Source organism: Chlamydotis macqueenii, chromosome 3 (assembly GCF_036417535.1).
Source record: "Chlamydotis macqueenii isolate bChlMac1 chromosome 3, bChlMac1.mat, whole genome shotgun sequence".
NCBI classification, from domain to species: domain Eukaryota; kingdom Metazoa; phylum Chordata; class Aves; order Otidiformes; family Otididae; genus Chlamydotis; species Chlamydotis macqueenii.
This window is the reverse complement of record NC_141558.1, coordinates 111,500,549-111,528,226: the sequence shown is the minus strand read 5'-3', so window position 1 is coordinate 111,528,226 and position 27,678 is coordinate 111,500,549. Positions and strand designations below refer to the sequence as shown.

The following is a 27,678-nucleotide window of genomic DNA, read 5'->3' as shown; positions in this document are numbered from 1 at the left end:
TCTATTGTTTCCCACTACCTTTTGCCCTAGGACCTTCCCAAAAGTCCACCTCAACATTAGCCTCCGAGATCATCCTAGGACTGCACACTGTAGAGGATCTCACTCCTCCAGAGGACTCCTATCTGCCCAAAGGAGTTTGCTTTGAATTTTATGAAGTGTCAAGATAGCGTTTAAAAGAAAAAAAGAAAAGAAGAAAACCTGGGGAAAAAGAAGAAGAAATATCCAGGAAACTATTACCTGGGGAGTTTGGGTGATTTGCTAGCTCGACTGATTTTGGGAGATTTCTTTGCTGCCCAGTCATCACTCAGTTCAATATCGCTGGAGTCCGAGCAGTTGCAGCTGTCAATCACAGTGGAAATCAAGCTGTTTCCATAGATTTCATCTATCAAGACAGGTTCCAGAAAATGTAAGTACTGCTTCAGAAAACTGATATAAATTACAACTATCAGTCATCAGAAGCATAAAACCGATCCACAGGCAGTAGCTGATACAAAACTATGCAGAGAAAATAAATCGTTCTTCACTCTGCCTAGTATAAACTCCAGATTTCAGATGGTTTGAACTCAAATGAATATGATTCAAAGGTGTGAACAGCATTCAGGTAACCTCAAAATTGAGACTAAATAATATTTTCTGCTAATTAGCAATCTACTCCCCACTATTCAAAGTACAAGAAGTCCCCTTCTGTAAAACAGAAAACAGCATGGTATAATTTCAGAGGCTTGAGCCTAGGTCATGCTAAATATTTTTTTTGCATCAGAAAAAAAATATCAGATGCCACCTTCCATGTTGCATATATCAATTTTCTTTAACTCTTGAGGATTTAATGTCTAAAGTATTTCTAAATAATTTTTTATACACAGCAATAACTCAATTCTACCTGCTTTTCCATCTGTTTTAGGATCCATGATGACAAATTCTGGTCGCAACTTGCTGATACGACGTCCTTTCAGGATAGGCACCAGTCCCCCAAGGTATTCCAGGTACAGAGTATAACACGGACCACCGACCTCTGGGTCATCTTCTGTCCGCTTCATCGTGCAGTGAAGCCGTTCATTACCAGCTGTTGGGTAGCTGACAAAATCTCTCATATTGTTTGGGTCTGGGATAGGAGGCTTAATTAAATGAAGGAAGGAAAGAGAAAGTTTCCTATAGGTTATTGTTTGCTTTTTTTTTTCCTGTGGTGACTTAATCCCAATACAACTAACTGAATCTGAACCCAACTCTTTAGTACAGGTTACTGCATGAGTCATGCAGGACCCACATGCAAGACAGAGCGGGTGTGTATTATTTAGTTAGGTCAAAAGCAGCTGTACTTACAAAACCAAAACTAGTTACATCAAAGAGGAAGGTTGAACCTGCGGTTAGAACACTGAATTAGACAACAAACCTGTCTTCAAGTCCTGGCTCTTTTAACCTGGGTAATGTGGTCAAGTGGACAAGTATCTTGTCTCTTGGTGGCTCTCCAAGTGAACTTGGCAACTCAGGTTCCCATTCCTGGTTAGCACTGGTACACGCTATGCCACTGTGCTACAAGGTGGCTGGCTCTGGAAGAAGCTTGTACTTCTTCTATCACTTCCAAGCACATGAACCATCTCTGCTGAGAGGCTATGACTGTGCTCAGGGTGGGTTACTTTGTCCTATTTGCTAGCACACTGTATTAATCCATGAAAAGCTCAGTTCTAAAGCAGCTGGACTACTTTTGTCTAGGACAACATAACCTGCATGACACAAACACTACTAATGTGTATAAGTCAACATAGTTTATTTCAAAATGAAAGTATAAGGAAAAAAAGTGGGTGAAAAAAAAGAGCCTCCTTAACCTGGTGAGATGGACATGGGCTGAGGAGTGATCTATAACGTAGTCCTCAAGCTTCAGGGGGAAGAGGAACGTATGCAAGGAAAAGGGTGCCCTGCCAGGCACTGGAGGCATGGTGACAATGTACTTGGGAGCATGCGGCTCGAGGAGAGCCAGGGTAAAGCACAAAGTAGTGCTGAGGAGGCCCCAGAAACACCCATGAAACAGCAGGGGCATGTGGCTTCTGGGAACCCTGCTTCGGCCTCTCAGCTATGCAGCCCCGCGACTGCTCTCTACCCCGGCATTCTCTCTAGGAGGTGACAGGCAGGTTGTCAGCAACGACATGCCCCTGTACTGCCTCTGCCCCTCTGATCCCTGAAATGGCTCCCAGCTGTGGTACAGCCATCTGCTGTCTTCATCCTATCCTCTCCCCAGCCTAACAGCCAAGCAAGCATCACTGATGCTCCAGAGAGCTGCAGGGGTGGCTCTGGGACAACATGGAAGGCACCCTGGGGAGAAGTAGGTATGCCAGAGAAAACTGAGAACCACTGGTCTGTTAAAAGCTCTGCATCTTTGGAGATTGAGGAGTTATGGTTACAGCAAGGCATTTATTCTTCTCTGGCAAATGAAATGTTTCATAGCTGTACAAATTGCCCTGGTTAGTAGTACTCAAATGGAACTGTGCTGAACCATTATTTTATAGGCATCATTTGCTCTCATTTAAACTAGGCCAACTCCACTGATTTCAAATTCTAGCTCTGCTTGTTTTACCAAGGACCTGAAACTGACTCAAAAGAATGCTGTAACACATACACAAAAAATATTATATATATATATATATATTTTTGAATGTAGGGCATTTACCAGCTAATGCTCTAGTTTATAGGCTGTGATAAAGAGCTTGGAAATCCTGAGATGTGACTGAGGGCAAAACCATGAAACAAAGGAGCTGAGCAGATGGCTCTACTAGTGGTACAGGAAAAGGCATAGTATCTGGTTCATTTTTCCATAGCACTGTTGAAGCAGTAAGGTTAGAAGAAATATTTGGGCAGCCATAGGTCTTAAGTATAACTTTCCTGGCAATATAAAGACTCGCCTAACAACTAGGGAGACAACAGTTTTATCACTGTGAATCTCTCCTATAACTGTGACACAGTATTATCATCAGCGCGAGCTTCTTCAGAAATCTTTGTGAGTCACTAACGTATTTTACCCTTCGGATGCCCTTGGAAAAGCCATCCCCACGGAATAATGCAGATCAGCATGCGTGAGCCTTCATTTCAGCTTTTAACAAGCACCAAATGGATGAGTGGGCTCTTGAAGAGGACATGAATGACCCTTAATCACGCTTTTAAAATGATAATTGTGATAATTATGATATCCTATAATCTATCCATTGTCACTTAGAACCACCGTGGGGGGAAAAAATCAAGCAACCCTTTCCTCTTCCTCATACACACACGTTTCTTTCATTTTACCTTGATCGTTGGTATAAAGGCAGTGGTGAGGTATGAGCAGAGCCGAGGGGGGAGGGTCAGTTTGCTGATGTCCTTGTCATCCCGCAGACAGCTAGCGATGGTCTGCTGGCACAGCAGCTGCAGACTGGAGACCCTGTGCTCGACTCTGACAACATATAACGCAGGTCCGGAAGCCATCAGCAGGCGTGAATCCCTGTGACCCCAACAGATCGAGATGATGGGACGCTGCATGGAGAAGAAAAGGATACAACTTTTAAACAGGAAGCGATCACATGAATTCAGCACCCACCATGTTACCCGACGTCTTCCAGAAATTTAAAAGTGCACGCTACTGCCCACAGAAAGGGAGAAGAATGTGAACATCTGAAATTACTGGTAACAGTGGTTGATGTTTATACAGTGCTTTTTACTCACAAGGCTTAAAGCTCTTCACACAAGGAACTATCAAATTCATTACCTCGATATGATAAGTGACTTCAAAGTCACACTGTGTTAAAAACCAGGATCTTTCGATGCTCTAGCCAGTTGATTTTTTCAGTCATCTAATCAATCCTCATCTACTGGTAACGGCGCACATTTTATAACTGAAAAGTTACATTATCTGCCCAGAGACACTCAGTAAACCAGTGGACAAAACCCAGTCGGCTTTCTTGTCTTGCACCGAGTGTTCAGTTGCACAGTGTCTCTTTTGCACTATTCCCAGAGAACCGAATTGTGAAAGAGCACCAGGAACAAAACACAGAATGACCTTTTGTCTTCTGCTTGTCTACCCTCAGAAATGTCTAAATCCATGACAGTAAAAACAAAGAGCTGGGGCGACTGGTACTGTCAGAATGCAGAGCAGAGTAACAATAAACAACTCAAACGCTGCTTTGGATGTTATTCCCTGCTGCATGAACATTAAGAGTTCATGTGAGAATACCAAGTTGTGCTTGCAAGGAGCTCTCTGAACTCTCTTCCTAAACCCCATCTTTTTCCACGTAAAGCACCACAGTCTGTTGTGACCTCTTACAGCCCTATCATTATTACTTTTGTCCTTCAGGAGTGTTAGCTGCATCCACCTGTCATCTCTTGCTTTCTGTTTTACAAAGCATCTGCATTTGCACGGACACACATACTGCATGGAATTTCAATCCCATAGCTGCCGTCTCTACACAAACAAACAACACAGAGCAAAGAAGAAACTCCCACTCCATGAAGAATACTGTGCAGCAAGCTCTAATCAGTGAGCCACAAAAGCTTTACTCCTTCCAGTGAAAGGCCCCCTTCTTTTCACAATCTGTGATACTCAAAAGTTTAAGCAAATGTGTTTTTCATCTAAACTATGAACTGCATTTACTGAAAGGGCAGGGTCTCTTTGGAAGATCTTTGCTCTACACAAGATGCACCAAACAAGAATTAACTGTAGAGGAAATATGGGTCAATGCACCATCAGTAGCAACTTTTATCCACGTCTCTGTAGTAATATGGTACCCAGAGAGCTGGGTTAGATCAGCCCAGAAATTGCTAAATTAATCTGAGGAAAAAAGCTTTCCCTTCAGTTACAAATTCAAGACGTTTAAAGGTGAGAAACTGGGACAAGATGGTTTAATGTGAATAACATGATGCAAAATGCAGCTACACAGCTCCACATCAATCTCTGTCATCAAGATAAAGGGTTGCATGAAACAACTTATTCAGAGAAAAGATCTTCCCCATCCCTGGAAACATTCAAGACCAGGTTGGACAGGGCTTTGAGCAACCTGATGTGGTTGGAGATGTCCCTGCTCCTTGCAGCGGGGCTGGACTAGATGGCCTTTAAAGGCCCCTTCCAACCCAAACTACTCTACAATTCTATATAATCTTATCCAATGATTTAAATTTCAAAGAAAATATTGGTTTTAATGTGGGAGGAATGAAGAAGCTTCATTTTCATTACATCTAGGCAACACCACGCGCACACACTTCCACGGAGGCACAAACCTTCAGGCTGACGGATATGCAAATAGAAAGCAGCAACATGTGAACCTTGTGACTTTCACAGTAATTGCTAAAGGCATTTTGTAGTGGAGAACTTCAAAGCATTGAGAAATCCTTTGTGTACCACCAGTAATTATTACATGGCTTGTCATAAGCATAATCTGTGGGACAGAGCCTTAATCTGATGAGAGATCACAAAGTATCCCTTACCGATTGGTATATTCATGATCTGAGAGCATGGCTCAGCCCTCACACTGTCTGGCAGTAATGAGACAGTTCAAGCTGCTTCCAAAATAAATGCAATTGAAAAGGCACTGACACAAGTTAGGTACCTGCCACATCTACTATACGACAGGCTGAGAAAGGCACCAGGAGAAGTGACCCTGACTTCCCCAAGGGCTGAAACCCAGCATGTGCAGAACTATCTACCTGGCCTTACCACGGGATCCAAACTCCATCCTTCTATTCACTTTGCATCAACTAAAGCTTACCTACAAATACGGTGAAGGAACAAACACGTTTGTGAGTTAGCACACAAATGTTTATTTAATCGACAGAGTTTATGCCAGAAGAGAAATCCCAGCTATCACGATCCAATACAGCATGCCCAGACAGTCCTATCATGAAGTCTACTACTGCAGCTTTTATAACCCAATACACCACACCCAGACAGGCCTCTGTTCATCCAGATAGAGTCAAGTGAAAATACTTCTCTCCTCAGGTTACCGTTGCATGCAGAGAACAGCACAGATGCAGGTAGCACAAGTGCAAGAACCTTTGCAATCTCAAACGTATTCCCAAGGAATAAGTTTTTCAGAAGCTTTGAAACGCTGGGTGGGACCTCTGGCAACACAGCAGTGTGGAGCTAGGGAAGGGCAGAAAGTCAGAAGTTGAAAGACATTGCCTTACTACATGACTTAAGCATAGTTTCCAAACAGGTAACCATAGTCAGCCATCTTCTAAACTTCTGAATGTCTGATTCTCTTATATACTATTTACATATTTCTAGGTAAACAAAATAAACAAAATGTGAGTGGGTGCATGTTTACACACATACACACACACACTCACAATACCTAAAAACGTTGTACTGTTTGCAATTCTCATTTCTACATCTGTACATTTACTCTCCCCACACACCTCACATGTTTTAATCTTAATATTTTCAATCTCAACAAAGAGTGCTTGTACCATACTGATTTGTCTTTGCTTACTGATTCACCAGACATGCTTTGCCTTCCTTTTCTATGGAACAGTCAGTCCCCTGGTCCTCCTCAAGCCAAATATTCAGGAACACTTCATTTATGGTGAAGGGTTAAGACTTAAGATGAGGTTCAGGGAAAATTAGTCTGTCATTATAGGCCTGGAGAAACAAAAGATCACCCAAATGCCACATCTGACCTGACCTTTAAATGTACTGCTCCAATAATATTTTTCAATAACGATGCTTCCCACTCTTTCCCTTGAAGGACAAGGGATATGAACCAATTACTGCAGCAAGTCAGTTAGGAGTTGGCCACAGCTTTCCTTCCAAACTGCTGAAAAAAAAATAATTGAACTCCAACGTTCAACGCAAAAGTATTGTGTCTCATAAAGTGTCCACTTATCTGCATTGTTTTTGCAAAAAAAAAAAAAAGGAAGGAGAAAATTGTTGATACCCATATTGCACCTGTTAGAAAATGAACAAGGAGATTCTAGCACAGAATAATTTTATTTTCCATGTTTGCACATGTGTTTTTTTCTGCTAGGAACAAGGAAATGCAACTACAAATGCAATGTCTAATGATAATTTCTAATCTCACTTTGCATATAAAAATCCCATCAGGTTTTGAAAAATCTCAGCACGAACTGGAAATACTTGAATGAATTCCAGGATTTAAATACAAACATGGGGAAAATAATCCTGGAAAACCCCTTGAACTTCGACACATAGACAGGATCCAGCTTTATGACTATTACATATTAGAAATAATTGGCTAAAGGACAAAAATTGAGACATTTTATCAGGAAAAATATTGAATGAAAACATCTCAAAAAGTGGCCAACAAGGAGCTCTTTTGCCTTTTTTTTTTCAGAGTGTGTTTGAAAGTCAGCTACATCTACTGAAACCTGTGTCCTCAGCTGGGATGTCAACTCTCCTTAGAAAAGCACATGGGAAAAGATATTCCTGCTCAAGCTCTGCGGCTGCTTCTTATAAGTGACTCGTCTGTCTCTCTTACAGGAGAGAATGTAATTTATGTACTTGTATGCAGTTCAGTCAAAGCAACCACTGTTCAAGCTGATTCTTGTTGCCTGCCTTGAGCTCAGAAATCCCAAGTTGTGGTTCCTGCCTGCTGCTTGCACTAATCCCTTGTCGGCTGCCAGTGGGAGTCCCACTGCTAATGAAATAAAAATGGTATACCAGGGCAGAAAGCCCAGCAACAAGCTGGGCTCCTTTTTCACAGGAGAAAGAACCCAACTGCAAAATAGTATCTAGTGAATGGGAGGTGTAGGTAATCTCTGACATACATTGCTTACTTTCTCTCACTTCAGATTGCTGGGTGTGGAGGTACACATTTTTCCTGCTGCTTTTTTCAGAGAGAAACTGGAAGGTGCAACGGCTGCAGTGCCCACCCAGCTCTACAGCCATCTCTGTACTGCCGCAGCATTCACGGATGGCTGCTGGAAAGTAACGTAACTTCTTCATTCCTCTATTCCCCGTATGTACAGTGGGAATGATATTAACTAGTAAGAACTGAGGGTGATAAAATAAAGACTACAATGTGGTCAGAAATTCCCCTGCTGTGGCCTTATATGATCTGTCATGCAGCAAACTCTTATTTGATTTGCAGATATTCCTTATACTCTGTTTCCACAGTAATTTTTTTTTTCAGATTTCAATACAATGATGAGATTTCATCTTAGCAGAATGACTCTTTGCTTAGACAAGGGTCTCCATATTCCAGTCCTAATCATGACCCATTTCTGCAGCAGAGATGATCTTATGGTCCACATGGAAAACATCAAGGTCCTTACGGATAGCCAAAGAATGTTTCACCAGCTACTTCTAAACAGTTGCTCTTGTTTCTCTTTCTGTAAGAAAATAAACTCCTCTTGAAGCTTTGTTGTCATCCAGTAAAAACAGGATTAATTTCAGGTGATGTAAGTGAAAGGCAATGTTAATTCAGAAGCAACAAACCCATAACACTCTATGTGAAACAAATGATGAGAAAGTAAAGAATGTCAGCTCAGCTGCATAACATAAAAGGAAGTCTCTTCTCTCGAAGCCTTTTGATCTGAATTTAACCTAAATGGCACCCTCCTTCTCACGTCTTAGTAAAATAGCTCTTACACAACTACCAGGTTTCTGCAGGATCATATAATGTTAAATCTATCCATTCAGATGCTGGGATGTTTCCAGTAGAGAAGCAGTCTCTGAAATGCTGTGAGGGCTGCTGCTGAAAGCAGCAGGTTTAGAGCAAATGGGTCTTCTTCTCAAAGACTCCTGGAAACCTTTCCCATAAAGACTTAGCCTTTAGTATGCCACTTTGAATTCGGGCATAAAAATATTACACTGATAAATATGTGATCACAGTTTTTCCGCACCTAATCTTGTTGCCTATACATCTGGTTCTGAATGTACGGGGCTCAGTTCACTCTTATCCTTCTTCTTCATTGCACTTCAGGCTTAATCTGTTCTTACATCAGCTACACAGTGGTATAAAATCATAAGATAATGTAAATTTACTCTAGGATTATAGGTGTATAAAAGAGATCAGCATCAGGGTTTCTAATCCACATTCTGGTTCCCCTGGTCCTCTCTAGGACATACAGGAAAGAAAATTATAAAAAGCAAAGAAATAAAAAATCAAGCCACAACTTTGAGCCACCAGACAGAATAATTTCACAGGTTTGGTAAAGTCAGCAGTTAGGTAATTTTGAAGTGATCCTGCAGGAGACTCCTCTGTTCAAAGTTCAGATGGGAAGACATAAAGCAGCTGTATCCACTCAGAGGAGAGCTTTATGACAGCAGGTAGGGTTACTTGATATAATAAAGACCTGTCTGCACATCAGATGAAAAATTCTGAAATTACAAAACTGGGTTGCAGCATTTCCAGTAAACAACTTCAGCAAGACTGTAAAAGTCTGGAATGAGCTGATTATTCTCATCCCTGCTTGATGCCATGGAAGGGTTATGAGGATTTAACAAACAATGTAAGAAATTAACATTCTTCCAATTAAAAATTATGAGCACCAGAGCAGCCTGCTGTTGTCATCACATTCTCAAATGCTGAAAAAGCAAGACCATGAAAAAGCTGCCAGCTGAAAGAATTGAGAATGTTTTTGGTTCATCAGGTTGGTCTTCATGTACACAAGGGGAAGCACAGCAAGTGCTAAGTTTTATCGAAATTGATAGTATATTTTTTAATCATTATCAGCTGATCAACAGCCTTTAAGATATATTTTGTTTATTTATAAAATAAATAAGATATGCTCTTCATTTATACAATCAAGTCCTTGGAGTCACAGTATGGACTCAGTGTTCATATAATTGCTTCCAGTAAGATAAAAGTCTGGTGTGACTTTGTGAACTCCATTCTGAATTTTTTTTCGTAATTCTTTCAAGGTTCAAAACAGTTTGATTCTCTGTAGCAGAACTTCAACATTTACTCAAATATTATCAATGCTTTTTCAACTCCTTCCACTATTTTCTGCAAATATATTCTTGCAGCATGTCAGGGTGGCAGGCTGAAGCCTCAGAGCATGGAACAAGAGACTGTTACACTACCCTAACTCTACCACTCTGTTTATGAGGGTTATTTTTCATGCAAAGCCACCACATTCATTTGGATACCTCTAAACAAGTGTGATTTCCTTATCTAGGGTTTTATAGTCAGCAAACTAGGTTTATGAACCATAATATCCTACATCAAAGGTAAGAGCTTAAGTCAGTTAATCAAATGAGACAGAGGATGCCAAAACCATACTACAGCTGGAGGAGAAGGTGGCATATAAAACACCTTGAAGGGATCCAGGACAACAGCCATCATAAAGACGAGCAACCTGCAGTACCCAAATCTGTTCTACCTTGGATTTTGCAGGGACTTTACATTAGGTATCATTCCAGCCAAGTCGCGTATAAATCCCATTGTCAGTTTTAGACTGAGTTTTGTTATAAATGATAAAATCTTGTTTCTGAATATCCTACCAAAGACAGGACAAACAGCAAAAACAAAACCAGTTCACTATATTTTATTGATAAAATTTTCAGACGTCTACTTTATCAAAGAATTGGGACAAAGGACCACGACATATCAGCTTTGCACCTGTCATTCACTATTTTCTATGTTCATTGTTGTTTTATTTTTTTTACCTTTATATTCAGAACAACAATCATTTAGAATAAATGTGTTTTTCCAGTCACACATTTGCTTGCTTCAGAAGAAACAGTTTAAGCAGAAGAGTTCAAGATGAGGAAATAATTTTTTTTCTTCAATAACCAGTGATGAATTTTATAAAATCCCATTACAAGGCTGACGGTCATGGTGCAGAAAACTAATTAATTTACTCTGATGAATTTGTCATCAGACAAATTACTGGGACCACTGACTGTCATCTTTGCATATACATCTTTGGAACAGAGGCACAGAATAATAAAAGTTACTAGCAATTTTTTCACATCAGCGGTTTTTATCTAGTTTTGTTAGTAAACTAAATACTTAACAATGTTCTAGCACACCTGTTACTTAGCTGGTAATACTGCTAGACCAGCATTCAAATATATGGAAGCATAAAATCCACATGAGCAGATACGCGTGTCCTTCAGAAAGACCCCTCACTTCCTCCCGTAGCTGAATAAATATGAATTTAAATGCACTAAATAAAGAGAATAAACTGACTAATAAGAGAAGAGGAGTGGGTCTAATTTTAGCCAGGTTTATGCACACAGTTTTGTAATAAATATAACAGTTTGAATGTTACTTTTATCCTGGTTTCCCAAGGAAATGAGTCTCCATGATTGTGCTATCAAGTGGTGATTACCAGCTGCTGCCTCCCCCGTCCTTCACTTCCAAACTGGCTTACAACTTCTGAGGCTGTTGGTTTTTCCTCTGAAGTTCACAATGGGGGAAGAAATCTCCCTGATATTAAAATGCTGCCATTTCAGTGAAAATTAGCAGCTGCAAAGAGCAGAGAGGCTAATGTTAGTATTTTCACTATGACAAATACTGCAGCACGAACTTGGCGGTTACCTGTTCTATATGACCTGCCAGCTGCACTATAAGTACTCACATAATGACATAATAATTAGCCGTCAGGTCAGCCACAATATGTGCTTTTTCCCAGTTGATTAAGTAGAAAAGAAAGGAGAAGAGCTGCAAATATGAAGAGAAGTTTAAGGGATACAGGGAGAACTAGAGGAGATGAAGGTTTTTAAATGAAGGAGAATTTGAGGCTACTAGGAACAAAACAGTAAGAGAAGAGCCTGCACACACGCACACCTTAAGGCAACGTGCTCCCATCAGTTCCAATGCTCAAACCACAACTTGATTTCACAGCTTGACACCAGTGTTACACTGGTTCAACTGTTAACGTGGAACGGTATTCGGTACTGAAGTAACAGAACAAGGTTTGCTTTTTACCTGTTCTGGGAATAAGCAACACTGGTATAAATAAGTTTTCTCCAGAATCGATCCAAAGAGGAAAGGGCTGTGCTACTTTGCTGAAAGGGCAATAAAGCTGTGTGTACAAGCTAAGTCCTTTAGGTACCTAATCAGCATTAGATGTTGCTGTACACATTTACATTGGCTTTAGAGACCGTTATTTTATACATTACAAGACTAAAGAATTAATCTTGAGTGCTAAGGTTAATAAGCACACAGTAATGCTAAATATAAGCAAAGACAAAAGCTTAGCAGATGGTTAGCTGGTTTACTACATAGAATCATAGAATGGTTTGGGTTGGAAGGGACCTTCAAAGGTCATCTAGTCCAACCCCCCTGGCAAGGAGCAGAGACATCCCCCACATCATCCTTTTGTATCCATCCCAGATCAGGGTACTGAAAAAGAAATGATAATAAATACTAGCATCATTAAACATAATTAAGTAAATATATCTATAGCATTTTCCTTCACTTTCAGATTTCAGAAGTATTCTAAATTAAGTTTCACTAGTAACAGTCAGAATCCAGAACAGAGTAACCTCTGTTCCACAGAAAACATAATAAGCTGTAGAGAGACACTCAGCTGTGTTCTGAAATATCAGTGAAGACCTACAAAGTATGTTGTGCTTCTAAGCAGCACGCAGACCGTGTGTTGGTATTTACTTGACAAGTAACACAACTGAGGTTACAGTGAAAGTCTGTACGGAAGGTGGGAACAGAAACAAGACTTTCTGATTCATCCTTCTCCATCTGATGCCATAAAAAGTAAATTATTGCATCAGATCAACTGATTGTATATTAGAAAATCACAGCAATAACAAAGAGAGAATAATCTTGTAGTTATGATACTGGACTTGGAATACTTTTGTCCAGCTCTTGGCTCTGTCACAACATCAAGCAAGTTATCTAGTCCTTTCTCCTCAGTTACTTATCCGTAAAACAACAGAATTTCCTTTTTCTGTCTTGTCTGTTCATGGCCCAATGATTGTGGAAACAGATCGTTTCTCATTACATATTTGCAAAATACCTAGCACAGTGGGCCTTAGAATCAGATGCACTCTTGGATGTCTACCTTAATGCAAATAATAATTATTTACAGTGCATTTTTATCTATATCATATTTTAGAATGTGTTCAGGACATTCTGCTGTGCTTTTCACGTTGCAGGTCTAAATCAATGAGCTAATGTGAGAAAAACATGTGAGCAAAGCATTGAGAACTGACTTTAAAAATACCTCCTACCTGCACAGGTGTCTCCAGAGTGTAGATATGCTCCCCACGTACATTGTAGAACTTGACAAGCGCGCTTTTCAACAGAGAACCATTGCTGAGGTCAACTAGCTGGCTTTGCTTCTCCATGCCTGCTACTGCAAGTAGGTCTCCTTGTGTACACCACTGCACCACCACATCTGAAATCGCATAGACAGTTTGCAATAATCATTTATTAGAATCAGTAGGAACAGTATTTCCAGATACTACAAAGTATTAGCTCTGAACAGCTGTATCATCCTTTCAAAGGTTACTTAACTTAGAAACCTAAATCCTTTCATTGAAATAGCAGCAAATAGGCCACATATGCACTTCTGAGACTGATTCTTTCTTTTTATTTGTAAATTTTAAAAAATGTGTAGAACCCATTTATTTTTCTCTGTGGTTAGTCTAGAAGTTGCTCCTAAGTCCCTAAGGACAAGAATTTATCAGAGATTTAAAAACCGATGTGGAAGATCCTATGCACATCTTTGGGGTAAATAAGTGAATCAAGTTAATACGCAGATAAATAGTCTCACTAAGAGAGCAGCAAAGAGTATTTGTCTGGAAAGGCCTATAGCAAAAAAAAAAAAAAAAAAGCAGCATATGTAGCAATGCCTCATGTTCTCACCAGTTGTGAATATAACTTTTAGCATAACTCAAACTAGGGTTACAGTTTAGTGTAACATCAAACTAGAAAGACTTTTGGATTTTTGTTCATCAATACATATGGCCTCCATGTCATGGGTTTTCTTTTGACACCTGACTTGTGAAAATCTGCTCATCTGTCTAGCAGGAGTTTGCCAGAAGCACACAGAGATTGCTTAGCCTCTCATACGCATGGATATGAATATACATATCAGTCACTTCTCCTACAGGCACCTCATGATGAGGAACGCCCACAGCTTAATTTGGGGATGCTAATTTCAAACGCTTATATCCTCCAGCTCTTTGTCACATTGCAACAAGAGCACTAAACCAGTATTTTGTGTTTCTGCTTGTGTTTTGGAGGCAGATTTGCATGTGCAAGGAATATTGAACCAGCCTTTAAACCTTTTTACCCTTAAACCAGAGGTGAAAGGCAGCTATTTTGTGCTGAGACAAAGTGAAGGTAAAGACAAAACTTTCCTGCTCTGGGATGCTCAATCTGCTGAGAACCTTTTGAAGACATTTGTGGGCGAGAAGCTGTCTTCAAATGAAGAAGCAGGAGAGAAATGAGAGTTGGCAGGAAGTATCTCAAAATTGTTTCAAGTTGTCAGCTTGTCATCTTCAGGGACTTTTATGTGCAATTTAAAATGGTGTTGTATTATCTCAACTTTCTGATATTTCTCATAGGAATTATGCATCTATACATATTAGCAGAAAGATGCATGTTCCTCAAGACAATTTTTCCACAGCTAGGCATTGTATGCCTCTTTTTTTCTCTTAGTCCTCAGATCTCTAAGTAACCTACAATGGGATTTAATTCATCTTTCTCAGAGAGTGTAATGATAGGCAGACGGGAAATCAAGGAGGCAAGCTGATCAACCCCATTTCTGGTAAGTGGATTAACTACACAACTACCAAAGTGAAAAAACAGTTTCCTTTGGATAGACATCTTCAGGTAAAACTTCCAGTCAATCCCCACACCAAGAGTGAGAGGAGTGATTACCGTGACCAGTAGTTTTTTCCCTCCCACAAAACTCCTAGGATTAGGTTGCTGCAAAGGCAGCGAAGGGCTGGACGTGGGCTGCAGCATCCCCCCAGAGCAACGTGGCTCTACAGCCCGCTGCACTGCCAGTAGGGTCTTCAACAAATATTAAATATGGATGTAAAATAGCTCAGCTGATAACTAAGTCTCAGCATGAGCACAGAGATTAGAAATTAGATGGAGGTTTCATCTAGGGTAGTGGTCTGCAACTGAATCAGTGGATCAGCCATCTCTCGAAACTACTTGCCAGTCACTACAGGCACATGTATCAGCAAACCTTGAATAGAGAACACACAAAATGCTTCATAGCTCTGCAGGCAGCAGTTGTAGCTAACTAGTACAACTAGCAGACATAGATCAGCAGTTCTGCAGGTATCAGTGCACTGAGAATCACGGAGTTTAGAAGTGTAAAAAAAGAAAGAATACAACTGAACAGTTTGGGACCTCCATTAGAACTGACAAAACTTCCAGAAGCGTTCAAGTTGGACGAAAAGAAGAACTTGTACTTGGCTAATCAAATTCTCATCCGAAAGAAAAGGTTTTTCTCTATCAATTTAATACAAATATTCCCAGTAAAATAACAACTATGCAAAGCTAGCAGAACGGCAAAAATATACTGTTATTGCTTGAAAGGGCTTTATAGTTGCCTGCTTTGAAAATACATTGAGTAGTCGATAGCAGCCCATAAAGACAAGGACATCTGCTGCAGAGACCACAAAGCAATACTTGCGATTTCAAACAAAATCGCACGAATTAAGACTTGCAGATAATACTGAAGATCGTCCATTCTCAGCAGAATACAAGTGGCTGGAGAAGACGGAGACCCTGCGCTGGGTGGCTTTGCACATTCATGCATGTGATAAAAAACAGTAAAATCACAGTCACTTGAAAAAAACTTTGTTAAGAAGATGAAGAAAATGTGAACATCTATATAAAACTATACATAAATACTTTCCACTGTACAATGCTTCAAAACAACAGACAGTGGTATCCCAATCACCTTTCTCTGTCTCTGTCTCACATACACTCCCAATCCAGCAGGATGTTGCACATTCTTGTCTACTGATGAAAACGATGTAGTCCACAATTCATAAAAATATTTCTGCTCTAGCTTGCACATTAATATTTCACTAGAGGAGGGTGACGTAATTAAGGAATCTTTTTTTCCATTAGTGAAAGTCAATGGGAAAAAGGACAGATATCCTCACCAAGACAGAGCCCTGTAACTCCAAACAGAGAATAAGACAGGGTTCACTTCTACTGTTTCCAGCTGAAAGCTAGACTAGATGACAACTCAAGAGTACTCCCTACCCTAATTACCATAATACTGTAGAGATGTTGAGCAAACCCCTTGGCGGATATCACAAGAGCTTCTCTAAACCAGTTCCAGCTTCCCAGACTTTAGGCATCCTTTCAGGTGAAGAACTTTTCTGGATCACAGGGTTGCCTCATGATGGTACATTATGCCAGCCATGCACGTCCTGTGTTCTCATGAATGGAAGTAGAAGTGGAAAAGAAGCCTCAAATGTGACTTTTTTTACCTCCTAAGTCTACCCTGCATAGTGGATTATCCAAAAACTACTGGGTTGGTATTAGGGCAACTTTTCATCAAAAATATCTCACTGTTACAGAACAGCTAAGAGTCTGCTCCAACAGCTTAATTACTTTTTTTTTCATCTAATATAAACTAATTTACCTGTGGAGATGGAGAAGAATCAATGGAACTTACATTTAAGTATGCACTTATATGCCATAGTGAACTAAAATGTCTCCTCAGGCAAAACACCGTAAATTGTACTGAGTGTGCTGTCAAAGTAAGGGATTTTTTGATAGGTAAGAACAGTAAAAATTTCAATGTGAATTAAAGATTTTACATGGAATACTGCTCGTACAACATTCATGCACATTACTCAGCAAGACGGATAGTAATTAATCAGTGGAATTTTCCTTCTCTCAGAATAACTTGCCTCTTGATAATTAATAACTTTAGCAAGTTTTCAAAATTCGTGGGAGTGAAAACAGCCTTGCGATTCGGACCTGGTGACCAAAAGCACGGCAGGAGACCTCGTGAATTAAAGATGCAAACGAAGTGTTAGGTAGCAGGAGCAGTAACACAGAGGAATAAACACATTAGCACATTCAGCTGGAAAGCAGTAAATGGATCAATTTGCTCTACAAAACTGCCATATAAACAAGATCTCAAAAATGTAAACATTTGTTCAAACACAAACACTCTGTCAGCCAAGTGCAGCTCTTCCACCAGCAGATGTCACTGGTGGAAATGGCAATAACAGTGGTCGAGTGTTTCTGGGTTAGGAGAGACAACCGCAAAAACATAACCTATACAGGTATCAATAAAAAGACAAGAAAAACAGAGCATAGGAAGGGGGTGCAATAGCTTCATGGTGTACCTTTCAACCCTGAGTGGATGATAGTAGGAGACAAGTCGTCGTAATTGTTCATTAAACTGATGTCTCCTGATGTGAAGCTGACAGTAAGTAGCGGCTTGGTGTTCTGCACCGGTACTGGATACGCAGCTGGTCCATCTGCAAAAACAAGGCTCGGGAGTGAGCAAAAGGCAAACAACCAGAAGTTACTACATCCAGGCTGAAATACACTGTACTTCAGCCTACCGCTATCAGGAGTGGTTCCAAACCTCAAACTCTACCTGCTTATTTCTGCAACGTTTAAGGCAAAAGCTAGCTAGCTAGTTTGTCTGCTTTTGTGAAACCCCAATGTTTTCACTTTGTGAATTTTTATTACAGTATATCCAAAGTGATTTCTGCATAAACTATTACACTATACAGCAATGTTTTTCAATCCTTCTCCATTGTCAACTTCCCAAAGTGTCACAAATTTAAAACCAATGCTTTGGAAGGCTTCCTTGTGACTCAAGTTGAAAACCAGTGTAATAAACAATATAATCACATTAAAAGCTATTTGTTAGATACACTTTCTGCTTGGGCAAGTGCTGGGGACTCCTCCTGAAATTACAGAGAGACATTATGAGAACTTCCCAGAGAACATACTGACCTTTCACAAATTACTGTATTCTAAATGTTAAGAGCTAGGCAGCAGCACAACAAGTTACCTGTCATCCTGCATAACAGGATCCAACGCACTCAAAGGCAGAGATGAGCCCAAATGGAACACTTGGCTCTAAAAACAATTTCTGCAAAGTCTCTGCTCCTCTGGGCTTGTTTTTCAGCATTCACTGAAATTCCCTCGTTCAAATACTTAAGGAACAATATCACCATCTGTAGCGTTCACTGTTTAACTCTTTTTGTTTACAATTTCTGATAGAAGATGCAGCTGCCCCCTGATAAAGTGCCCCTCAAGGTACAACCAGCACTTTTTCAGTCAATAAAACGGCACAGCCAGTTAAGAGTCGTATTACTTCCTAAAATTGTAAAAAAGCTGATCAGAAAGCATTCTGGAGAAAGATGCCTCGTAATTAGCATCTCTGTGTGTATATAATTTGATAAGAAAAATCCATCAAACTTCCAGCCCTTCCTACACATCTGTGTGAGTCAAAGGCTTGTCACCTTTGCGAGGTTTATGCTGCATCTGCTCAAAAGAAAACACATCATGTTTGGGTAATCATTAAAACAGGCTTGTAACAAGTCCACCCACCCCCTGATTGACTCAGAAACAGCTAGCACATTTGGATCATTTAAGTTCTCATCTGTGTACTCTGCAAATTCACCATCCTCCAACTGGAATCTCAGTATTAAAAAAAAAAAAAAAAAGGAAGACTCAATTTAATGCTGTTTTTTGTCCTGCTTTAGAAGCTTGCTAGGAAATGTGACATTTGTTTCTCTTCTTCTAAGGTAAGAAATCTCACCCACTACCAGAAGTGAAGCATGAAAGCCAAAACAAAACTCAGTTTTAAAAGATGATAACATTTTACCAGATGATCACATTATCTTCTATCATTATTTGTTAAATACATATGCTTGCTACATTGACATACATGCACATGATTCTGGAAAATGTAGATTTTTGGACTGAATCCAAATTAGAGTTAAAATTGCAAGAGTCCTCAATTCAGTGGTTCAGATCTGAGACACAAATTCAGAATTATTTCTAGCTATTATGTATTTAAGTTTTTAATTGTCCAATCACTGTTATATTAATTTAGTTCAGAATTCAGAGACTGGAACACAGAACAGTTTAGCTAGATCTTACAGACTAATCAACAGCATTAACAAGAAGTATTACCATTCCCTGGAATAAGAAGCATGGGGCTGACTGTGCATGGATACCTAAGCCTCCTACGTCTTTGCTACTGATGATTTCCAAAGAGTTTAAAACCAAAATATGTCATCCAATGAGTTACATTTATACTTAAGGGGAAGTAAGGACTTCTTCCTGACCCTCAGACTGGCAACGTGCTCTGAAGCATGGGAATTAGTAAATCCAGGCAGCTCCAGTCACCCTTGTTCTACTCTGTGCAACTGCAGGAAATACTTTCATTTCCAATCCTTCTACAGAATTTATTCAGCTCTGTATGTCAGGGCTATCAAGAATGGGACTACAATGATGAGCGTTATCTCCGTTTCACAGGATTTCTTTAAAATTGAAGATGTAGTACTTTCTGCTATGTCTAGTACTGGTGTCTTTTCACATGAATGTATATAATAACGTATTAACTCCTGTGACTATGCTCTGACCAGCTCCACTGCCATATCTCACATCAGCTTATCGGTGAATCCCAATATGAAACACCTATCTACTGTTTTTCACTCAACCTCAGTAAAAACTTCGAGCTTTCTGTTGTTATCTCATTTATGCAAATGGAGGCAGAGCAGCACAGATGAGGTATGACCTTCATCAAGCCACAAAGCAAGGCTTGTGGCAGAGCTGGGGATGAACCCACTCATCCCTCCTCACGCTACCTCCACAGAAACACACCATCTTTTGACTTGTTTTAGTACAGCATGACAATTCCCTGGCATTCGAGATGTCTTCGTGAGCACTTGCAAAGCTGAAACAGAAAGATGTGCACACAACACTACCTTGCGGTGGGGAATAGTCGTCAGAATCTGTGTCGCTTTCACTGCTGTCCTCCACCAGGAAGCTGGGGTAGTTCCAGGACATGCTGAGGATGCCATCTGACTCGTGAAGGAGCACGTGGGCCAGCATTCGGCCATGGCAATCCATGACGATAACCTGTCCATCAGCAGTGCCAAACAGTACCTGAAAATAACAGAACAGCCCTCAGTCCCACTATATGTCAGCCACTGGACCCTCCTTCAAATACATCTTTTAATTAACTAGCTATGCTGGAAATTAAAGCAGTCAGGGATGTGAAATGGTGCTACAACAGAACACCACAACAAAAGCTGTATATAAATAATGAAGTTAAACCAGCAAGGCCTAGAGTTAAGCTCCTAAAATCTTTGAGCAAGTGATGTTTCATGGTGAGATGCATTTGCCCGATCCCTGGGAGTGTTCAAGGCCAGGCTGGATGGGGCTTTGAGCAACTTGAGCTAGCAGAAGGTGTCTCTGCCCAGGGCAAGGGGGTTGGAACCAGATGACCTTTAAGGTCCTTTCCAACCCAAACCATTCTGATTCTATGATTTTGTTCACTTTAATATGAGACATTACACTTTATATGAACTTAGCCATTACTACAACTAAAGTAAGATGGCAGAAGGGCAACCACAGATTCTGCAGTATTCTTGGATTATATAGAAACTTCTGAAGTTGGTGGAAGAAATCTAGGTATGCATCAGTCGTACCAGCATCAAAAAGCAGAGCTGACAAAAGTGAGATCTTAGCAGAGATTTCAAACCGCTTGCGAGAAACAGAAAGGTGAATAGAGGAGGATAGGTTATTCAGTTGATGAGCTGAGAAAAGGTGGGAGAATGTCTTCCAAAAACAGAGGCAAGAAGTACTATGATCAGTCAACTGGAAATAGATTATATAGAGAAAGGCAATATGTTACACATTCAGGAAGAGACGAAGAAGAGCTTCTACCCACCATTTAAAATATGAAATGGGTAATCTAAGTTTTTTTTCTTGCCCCTAAACTACTTCATAGCCAATACACACTGACTGAAGTCAGACTGACTGGAACCAACAATTTCTTTTTTATAAGCATTTTCTGTCTTGAGGCTTTAAGCAAGTTAAGATCCTGCATATTTGATGAATTTTAGAAAAACATCAGGAAATAAGGATTAATAAATCCACTAAACGATAAATGCATTAGCCAAGGCTGCTGCTGCTGCTATCATGTTGTCGTGGTTTTGTTTAGTGGGGGGGCCTAAGGTGGCAGCTTCTGTAGGAAACTGCTAGAAGTCGCTCCCCTTTGTTCAGGGGACTTGGCCAGGCCTAGGGTGGACCCACTGCTGGCCAAGGCCAAGCCGATTGGTAGCAGAATGTCTCGTGATAACGCCTCTGCGATAACGTATTTAAGAATGGGAAAACAGAAAAAAAAAGACAGAGGAGAGAAGATGTGAAGAAGCTGAGTAGGGGCAGAGGCGCAGAGGGGGAGGCGCAGGCCTCATGGGCCTTGCAGGCCTCACCCTCTGGCCTCTCGCCAGGCAGCCGACTGGGCCCGAATCAGTCCAGCCCGGCTGCAATAAGTGGAGAGGAGATGAGAAGTGAATAAGATGTAAAAAAGATCCTGAGAGACATCTACCAGCCTGTTGTGAGGAACGGCTGCAGACGCCAAGGTCAGTTCAGAAGGAGGGGGAGGAGTAATGTGGCTCCTGGCCAAGATTCCCCTGCAGCCTGTGGTGACGACCATGGTGGAGCAGGTTGTCCCCCTGCAGCCCCCATGGAGGTCCACGGAGGAGCAGAGATCCACTTGGAGCCCGTGAAGGACCCCGTACCGGGGGAGGTGGATGCCTGAAGGCAGCTGTGGCCCGTGGAGGGCCCGCTGGGACAGCTGTTCTGAAGGGACTGCACCCGTGGAAGAGATGACCCACGCCGGAGCAGTTTCACGAAGGACTGTGGCCCGTGGGAGGGACCCCATAACGGAGCAGGGGAGGAATGCGAGGAGTTCTTCCCCCAACCATGAAGCAGCGGCGTGAAACAACATGTGATGAACTGACCACAACCCCCATTCCCTCTTCCCCCCTGTGCCGCTCGGGAGGGGAAGGTAGTAGAGATAATGTTAAGCTCGGGAAGAGGGAGGGGTGGGGGGAGGTTATCTTGTTCTCTGTCTCATTATCCTGCTGTTTGTAGTAATAAATGAATAGTTTTCCCCAAGTCGAGTCTGTTTTGCCCGTGACAGTAACTTTAAGGATTTCTTCCTGTCCTTATCTCAAACCTTGAGCCGTTTTTCCTTATATTTTCTCTCCCTGTTCTCTCGGAGTGTGGGGGGAGTGAGAGAGAGACTGCGTAGTCTGGTCCGATCGGGGCTGAACTACGACACATGTAATTCCATATGAGGCAAATACATTTTAAAGCAAGTTTAAAGGCAGTCATCAACTTGAGAACTAGCCAGCACTAAAAATGAAGCTAAAAGGAAGGTCAAATCTTATACTTGCCCTTCAGTCTGCCACCTATTTCCAGTGCTTGTAAATTCAAGATTCTAACAATTATATGCCCAGATTAAAAAAAAAAACCCACACCATCTAGCCTGGTATCCTACCTCTAACAGTGGTCAAGTGTTTGGGGAAGAGTAGAAGGACAAGATGCACTGAGCAGGCACCTACCCTGCACACTCATATAGCTTCCAGCAAAAAATACTCCCTCTTCTTTGGCTATTGATGATGTTACTTGGTAACCTCTACCTCTTAACATCAAAAGAAATACAGGACAAGTGTTCCCTACTTACATTCTTAACACCGGCCACAATTTTACAGACCTCCACTATCTAATCTCTTAGTCATCTCTTTTCCAAGCTGAAGAATCATAGCCTACTTGGGATATCCCTGTACTTCATCAGATGTCTTCCTTTCCATCTTCCTTCTGAAACGTTGTGCCAGACTTGCAGCATTCAAACGGTGTGTTGTATCAAACTTACACAATTGTACTCACCTAGGAAGCAACTGTCATGGTTGCACTTTTCAAAGTTTCAGAAAAGGAGCATGGCTTCAAAGCTCTCAGTCAAAAACAAGAAGTACTAAATTTTTTTCTGTCATCAAGGTGACGACCAGGAAATACAGAAGGTTGTAAACTAGAATAGCAGTTTAACAGAGGAACTCCAGTGAAGTCATTAAAATCTTAAGAAAATCAACTCAGTTGTTTCACATTATTAGATGCAATGAAAAAAACAGTATCTGGGTGCCCTGATTGTAATCATTACCTGTTATAAATATTTTTGTCTTAAATAGCTGCTGGGTTAAAACTGTGGCTAAAGTTTGCTACAAGCCTCAGATTACTATTCTTAGATATAAAAGCAAGAACTCTACCTCTGTATCTTACTCCCTTCCCTTGTGGTTCTTTATTCTACTCTTTTTCCACTTTATCACCACATCTCCTCTCACGCTGTTCATTACTTCAAGTGTTTTTACATGCATAATCTGTGCATAGCCACTTTTACTATCTACTTTCAGAACATAACCACTCACTTTCAGATCTCTACAAAACAAACTACTCCTACAAAGCCAAAATCCTACCAGTTGTAATTGCTAACTTCCCACACCACTGTCAGCCTACTCTATAGATTAGAATTTTACCGTGCTCCTAGGAGTTTTATAACCGCAAAATACCCAGACAGAGGAGGTGAAACACTTTATTGTTTCTAAAAATATCAGTAAAAGAGTTCTGCCTCCTAAAATCCTCTAGAAACACTTTAAAGTTGGGTAGGAACAAAACGTTGGGACTCATCACCCAGAGCTGAGTCTCATCTCAATCTACAGCTAATTCTTTTGAGTAGCAGTGCCCCCAACTAGTTGAAAATTACAAAGTCCTACAGTAATTTCCAGTTCAGGTAAGAACAGCTGCATGTGAACATCTTAATGCCTGCACTGGAACCTGAAAGAGTTCTTTAGCAACCTAGAAATGTCAGAGGGCACTCTTCATCTCTTTAGCCAGGCTACAGGTTTCAAGGAGCAGCTTTAATTTTCGGGGTTATTGTAGCAATACAACCTTCAAGATGAAAGCATTTATCAGGCTGATAGTCTTGCTGGCTGAACTCCTGCTGAAGCTGTAAAAAATGTCTGATGGTGTTATCATCCATAACATTACTCAAGTTATAAATGCCACACTCAAGCTACTTATTTCAGATGAATAAAACTCTCTTGACCTTCAGAAAAAAGGTTGAGCAACAGGGTATGCCTGAAGGATCCAACAGAGAAATTAAAATGTATTTTAGATGTCTAAATTCATGTTTTTCACGTATTTGCAGATCTAGGTGCTCTGAGGGAATCATGGAAAAAGGTAATGAAGAAGTTATAGTGGTTTATTAACCCTTGAATACAAAAGTTAAATCATAATAATAGTACTTTAAAAAACAATCCCAATAACTTATTTTGAAGTGGTTCTTTGGCCCCTTGTTCTGTTGTTCTTCTCGTCTCATCTCCTCTCATTTCATACTGTTCATTATTTCAACTGTTTTTACATGCATTACCACTTGTAGAATAACATTTGTAGAATCATGCCTGATAACAAAATACCTAAAATCATTCAATATATTGAAAATGTGAGTCAGTTACACAACATAAATACAGAATTCCTTTACAAAACATATCAAACATAATGCATCCTGCACTACAGCGAAGCTGTAGCCGACTAAAGGGCATACAAACGCAGAGCAGTCTCCAATAGCGCTCTGATGCTGTGTGCTTTGGAGGGGAAACTGTGATAAACAGCATTGGGATAATTCACACACAGTTTTTTAAGTATATCAAGAGCTGAAAGTTGGGTTTAGTCCTGAAACAAAAGTGTCTGAGTTCTCCATGAAAGCCAAGCTTGGGGTGATTCCTATTTATTATAACATAAGACTGCAGTCCCCTTAAAGGCTCAAGATTTCAAAGACTCTTCAATCAGCAGTTTGAAATATGCCAATTCCTAAAACAAACATGGTAATCAAAAGGTGGGGTATTCTGTTCTGAAGTATTCACCTCATGAGGAGATGAAAATTAGAACAGCCAAGAAGCTAAACAATTCAGTCCAAGAGGATCAACTTAGAATCATAGAATGGTTAGAGTTGGAAGGGACCTTCAAAGGTCATCTAGTCCAACCCCCCTGCAAGGAGCAGGGATACCCCTGACTAGATCAGGTTGCTCAGAGCCTCATCCAGCCTGGCCTTGAATGTTTCCAGGGATGGGGCTTCCACCACCTCTCTGTGCAACCTGTGCCAGCATTCTAAAACTTGCATTGTAAAAAAATTTTTCCTAATAGCCAATCTAAATCTACTTCCCTCTATTTTAAAACTTGCACCTGTTCAGTGACTTTGCTACATGTGGATCTGTTGTGCTGAACTGTCATTATTCCTGTAAGATCTGTTGCGATGTCGTAATGCATCTGGACCAGACACAGTGTTAGCAGAAAATGGTTTGGCAGCACCGAGATCAAGAGAGCTACAATGGAGGGACCAAAGACCCGGTGCACTGAAGGTCCAGCTCAGGAGCCCCACTGCTTTGTAAGAGAACTGTAATTTACTATCAGCAACGTTATTTTTGCTGGACTTCCTACAGCTACAGGAAGAAATATAAAGCCCTTGGAGGCTACTTCAGGATAGCACTTTTGAAGTGAGAGATTCCAGTATCATGATGCTAGAAGGTGGGAAAATGAACATCTATCTGCTTTACTCCTGTTGGCCTAGGATTTTCAAAAAAAACCTCTCTGACTTTTTACAAAGAATGCACATCTGACAACTGAGGGAAGCAAAACAACTGACTCTGCTAATTGAAACAGCATTGAAAATTAATCTAGTAAACTCCATCCTAGTATAATTTGATTATTTAAAATCCACAATTTTTACAGAAAGACAGAACTTGCCTTGTAGGACTATGCAAGGTGCATTACTAGATTGCATTTAAATTCCTGGATAAACTGTAATGTTTTGAAAATTAATGTCATCTGTCATGAAATCTCAGGTGCTCTAATCTTCCCTTAGCTGTAGCGAAGTTGCCAGTAACTCCACTGAGCAGTTTCTTGAGTTATATCTCTTCCTTCTCCCACAGGATAAATGGCAGCTGCAGGGACAAAGTGATCACACAATTTTTTTCCTGGAAGTGACTGATCACATTAGAAAGGCAAAAGGTTAGATGTGCCCTAGAAGATGATTACCGGACCCGTCCAGCAAACTGAGCTCCACTGGACATGAAATACTCAAAGCCTTTTACAGTCCTAAGTAATACAAATAACTGTATGTAATCTGTAAATGTTGCTATCTCACAAGAGTAAGTATTTTAAACAGCAGTATTTTAAAATAAATAAGTAAAAAAAAACATAGGGTGACATAAAGGCAAACCCACTGTCCCCAGTTTTATAATGTAAATTGACTACTTAGTCTTCCTCTTTGCAGACCAATTCCTGAACAGTTCTTCTTCCTGCACTGCTACTCCATCCAAACAGAATTTGTAAATATGTATTGTTATAATTTATTGGGGTTTCTACACCTGCCAAATCATTCATGCAGAGGATATATCCCCACTACACCAAAGCGCACGTGCAGGTATTTCTGTCCAGAAATCCTAATGGGGGGCCTATTCGCATTGGAACATGTTGACTTTTTCAGAACTAAATATACCATTTTGGCTATTTTTTTTCTAGTTATCATTTTTAATGGCACATGCAAAGCGCAAGGTGCAGATGTAAACCTTATTTGCACATTTCTTGAATGTTCTTAAACTCTTTTCCAAATGTACTGCAGGAAAACAGTGCTGCCCTTCAAGACTTATGACGGAGATGTGATTATTTCTGCTAGCAGCTAAGTTCATGTTCAAGATCCTTCACAATCTTTGGATGTACCAGTCACACAGAGGGAGCTGCTGCATTTCAAACTAACCTGTTCCAGGACCTCCTTTTAATTTCCTCAGACTCGGTGAGGAGTCTCTTAACAGTGAAGTAGTAGCCCAGGGTAGAAATCTCATCAGCACCTTGTGACCAAGTAAACCACGAATGATCTCACAAAAACTTTCACTTTCAGTTTTTAACAATCTCCCCAGTTGTCCTTCCAAGCTGAATTAGTTCCGTTTGCCCTGATTTAGCCATCCGGACAAACATTACTATTTACGATAGGAAGAGCCTTCAGAGTTGTCACCATAAAGCCATCATACTAACAGAGATAAATCTATTTTGCTGATCCAAAATTAACTGAACTATATACTGATTATTATGCAAAATGAGGGATCAACTTGTTATTTATGCAGGTAGGCTTACTGACATAGGAAATACTCCTATTGCCTTTAAGTATTTTAATTCCTTAGCATAACAAAAAAGTAGTCTTGCAAAGGCTGAGTTACAACATTTTCAAGGCCATTTAGTTCTGGTACTAGCATTTTGCATTCCTGGTGCTCTTCTTATTTACTGTTTCTCCATCACAAAGCAGGAGACAGTGCAGCAGCCACCTCTTAGGATACATTAAAAGTGAAAGGTTGGTTTTTTTTTTGGTGTGGTATTTCTGGTTCTCCTTCTTTTTACCTCAAAATTCAGAGAGAAACAGAGAGAACCAGAGAGAGGAAGACAGCTGCTCTCCTGCTGAATATTTTTCATTTCCATTAAAAATTCAACTGCTGCAAAACGATTTTTTGAACTGACTCCAAAAGAGACCTCACCACAATTCACACACAAGCTTGAGGGGAAAGCACTAGGCTTTCTCTGACTGTCTTTATCCTGAACAAACTGAGGAGAGCTCTGGTTTCCTTTGGACATGAGGAGTTACCAGCCCCACAGATGGATGACACACCATAAGATCATCTCCGTATATAACCATCCTATGATTCTATATGTACACAGAGGC

At 40.5% G+C, this 27,678-nt stretch overlaps 1 protein-coding gene across 2 annotated transcripts in view; it reads right to left on the bottom strand.

Moving 5' to 3' along the window:
• The window catches only part of TULP4 (TUB like protein 4), a 125,736-nt gene that overhangs the window by 15,424 nt on the left and 82,634 nt on the right, over positions 1 to 27,678 (bottom strand). The window contains exons 4-10 of one of the 2 annotated variants that reach the window (XM_086745934.1): positions 19,832 to 20,012; positions 17,225 to 17,359; positions 13,118 to 13,284; positions 12,231 to 12,272; positions 3,277 to 3,501; positions 881 to 1,115; positions 238 to 382 (exon numbers count right to left, since the gene is read on the bottom strand). In XM_086745934.1, coding sequence (XP_086602060.1) covers positions 238 to 382; positions 881 to 1,115; positions 3,277 to 3,501; positions 12,231 to 12,272; positions 13,118 to 13,284; positions 17,225 to 17,359; positions 19,832 to 20,012 — 1,130 coding nt within the window. The remainder of the gene's footprint in view (positions 1 to 237; positions 383 to 880; positions 1,116 to 3,276; positions 3,502 to 12,230; positions 12,273 to 13,117; positions 13,285 to 17,224; positions 17,360 to 19,831; positions 20,013 to 27,678) is intronic. The other variant, XM_086745933.1, reaches the window with a different exon arrangement.